The sequence below is a fragment of the Eimeria acervulina genome, genomic scaffold (genome assembly GCF_000499425.1).
Source record: "Eimeria acervulina Houghton genomic scaffold, Eah_scaff412, whole genome shotgun sequence".
NCBI classification, from domain to species: domain Eukaryota; phylum Apicomplexa; class Conoidasida; order Eucoccidiorida; family Eimeriidae; genus Eimeria; species Eimeria acervulina.
In genome coordinates, this window is record NW_013549823.1 from 1 (window position 1) to 2,952 (window position 2,952).

At 36.2% G+C, this 2,952-nt stretch overlaps 1 protein-coding gene across 1 annotated transcript; it reads left to right on the forward strand.

The window, feature by feature from the left end:
* Positions 1 to 475: 475 nt before the first annotated feature.
* On the forward strand, positions 476 to 1,443 carry EAH_00037330 (hypothetical protein; the record flags this gene model as incomplete). The annotated part of the gene is made up of 3 exons (XM_013395528.1): positions 476 to 545; positions 968 to 1,050; positions 1,366 to 1,443. Coding segments are annotated over 3 exons (231 nt in total), but the record flags the coding sequence as incomplete, so codon positions are not given.
* Between the last annotated feature and the right edge of the window lie 1,509 nt (positions 1,444 to 2,952).

Sequence of the window (2,952 nt, forward strand, 5' to 3'; positions counted from 1 at the left end):
TATAATAAACCCTATTTATGATATATATAAATACATATATATATGTGTACATATATATATATATATATATATATATTTGGTCTTAGACAATCATAAACGGAGGTTTTGTCTACCCATCGTTAAACACCTTTTCTGTATGTAAATATAAATACAATTTATATATATATATATATATTTATTTATTTATATTTATAGATATACATATGCACGTATATATGTATATATATATTACATATTAATAGGAATAATCATTAATGCTTATAATTTGTAATCAAGGTGTTGCAGTTCTTGTTGTTGTTTAGGGTTTAGGCTATCGTTATTATTATTATATTTCTTGTCATTATTATTATTATTATATTTGTTATAATAACAATAATAATAATATTATTATTATTATAATTATTCGTATTATTATTATTATTCTCATTATTATTATTATTGCATTTATTGTTGTATGTTTGGGGTGTATGTGCAGCTAACTCGTCTTGTGCTGCGGGAGTATGACCATCTACTAACGAAAGATAAAATAGATGAAGAGGTAGAAGGTGCTTTTGAAGCAGCAATAAATAAACAAACGCTCTTCGATACTGAAGCCTTAGGAGATCCCAACTTGCAAACACTTAAACCAGGCTAGTCTACAAACCCTAAACCCTAAACCCTAGACGCTGCCTCTAATGTACACAAAATGTACACAAACCCTAAACCCTTTCAATAGGCCCTTAGATGATAAACAGTTTTTAATACCTTGAGAATAAACCCTTTATAGACCCTATATATACTCTCTAAACCCTAAACCCTGCGTAAACCCTAAACCCTAATGCAATCGATGTGCAGAAGAAATGGACTGCTTGGGGTTGGGGACCTCCCATCCTTTTGTCTCTCCCTCGAGGGCGAGGCTATAGGGTTTAGGGTTTAGGGTTTAGGGTTTAGGGTTTAGGGTTTAGGGTTTAGGGTTTGGCGCATGCAGGCGACAAGCTGCAGCTTGAGAGGAGAGGATATTTTATTTTCGACAAAGTCGAAGGCGACGCTCGCATTTTCATCAAAATACCCGTAAGCAAAGTGCAATACAGTAAACAACACCATTAACAGCAGCAGCAGCAGCAGCAGCAACAGCAGCAGTAGCAGCGGCAACAGCAGCAGTAGCAGGAGTAGCAACAGCAGCAGCAGCAGGGGCAACAGCAGCAGCAGCAGTAGTAGCAACAGCATGTTGTTTTAGTTGTTATCTTTGTTTGCTTGTTTATATTCATTTTGACAATTTATTTTTATTTACATTCATTTTGATTTATATTTATTTATATTTATATTTATTTATATTTATTTATTTATATTTATTTATTTTTATTTTAATTATTTTTGTTTGTTTAGGACGGGCGGACGAAGTCTATGTCTGTCGTCAGCGCTAAGGTGGATGCTGCAGCACTTGCAGGGAAGAAGAAGAAATAAAGTATTTGTTTATTTTGTTTATTTTGTTTATTTTGTTTGTTGTGCTCAGTTGTTTGTTTGTTTTGTCTGTTTTGTTTGGTTTTGTGGCGGTGTTTGCTCATTCGCTTTTCTTCTAGGGTTTAGGGTTTAGGGTTTAGGGTTTCCTCGAGAAAACCCTAAACCCTAAACCCTAAACCCTAGAAAGAAGAATGAACAGCAATACAAACAAATGACAACAGCAACAAGCAACATAAAGTTTACCTAAACCCTAAACCCTAGGGGCTGATGGTGATTGTTAAGAGTTGGGTAGGAGACGGAGCAGCTGCGTTTAGGGTTTAGGGTTTAGGGTTTAGATGCTTATTCAGGGTGTCCAGGCAGGGAGGAAAGAAACAGAAAAGAAATATAATTTGTAATGCAATAGAAACAGAGACAAAGAGGCAGTTACAAAGGCAAGGGGCCTTATCAGACCAACTCAAACAAAAACAAACGCAGACATGCTGCTGTTTCTGCTGCTGCAGTTACTGCTGCTGCAGCGTCTTCTTCTGCAGCTACTGCTGCTGCAGCTTCTGTGGCTGCAGCTGCTGCTGCAGCTTCTGCTGCTTCAGCTTCTGCTGCTGCTGTTTCTGCTTCCTGTACAAGGATGACAGAGGGATAGGGGTGTTTTGCTGCTACGCTGCTGCAGCTTTAGGGTTTAGGGTTTAGGGTTTAGGGTTAATATGAGGTGAGAATAATTTAATTCTAATAATTTCATTAAAAGTAGTAACTTAACTTAATTAAATAAAATTAAATTAAGTCGATATAAACAATCGCGGTGTTGTTGCTGCTGGGAGTTTCGACAGGCGTTGCCGATGGTGGCGCTCAATTTTTTAATTTGATTGCAAATTGCGACAAAATAAATTAAACTATATAAAATTAAATTAATTAATACAATTGAAATTGTAAACAACATAACGAATTCAACGAGAATTAGGAGGAGGCTCTGGAGTCCGCTGCGCCCCGTCTGCATTTGCAGCTTCTGGTGAGGGTATTGAATTAGGGTGTATGAACGCTAAAAACATTAACACTTCTGCAAGAAATATATTATTAAATACATAATAGCAAACTTTATTTTTTAAATTCAAATTAACAGACAGAATTATACGGGGAAACGGAGGCCATCTGTCTATGTGGAGTCGCAGGAACGGAAGCGGAGGCGGTGCAGGAGGCGAGTGTGAAGGAAAAGATTAAAAAATTATCCTTTTTTGTGTTCGAATGAAAAGTAAAGTTTAAATACATTTAATTCAATGAATTTTTGACTTAATATTTGAACTCTCCCTCAGAAAATGCCGGCTGAGCCATGGCTGTACATACAATTGCATATAGTATACCGACAGGGGCTCCGGCGTTTCTGCAACAGAGGAAGGTAGAGGAATATGATGGATTGTTTTTCTTCGTGAATCTTTTGCATGAGTTTTTTGTTTAAATTAAATTTATTTCTTGCATTTGTCTGCAGCTTTCCTCTTTTCTTATCTCCACAGAGAAGAATTCAAA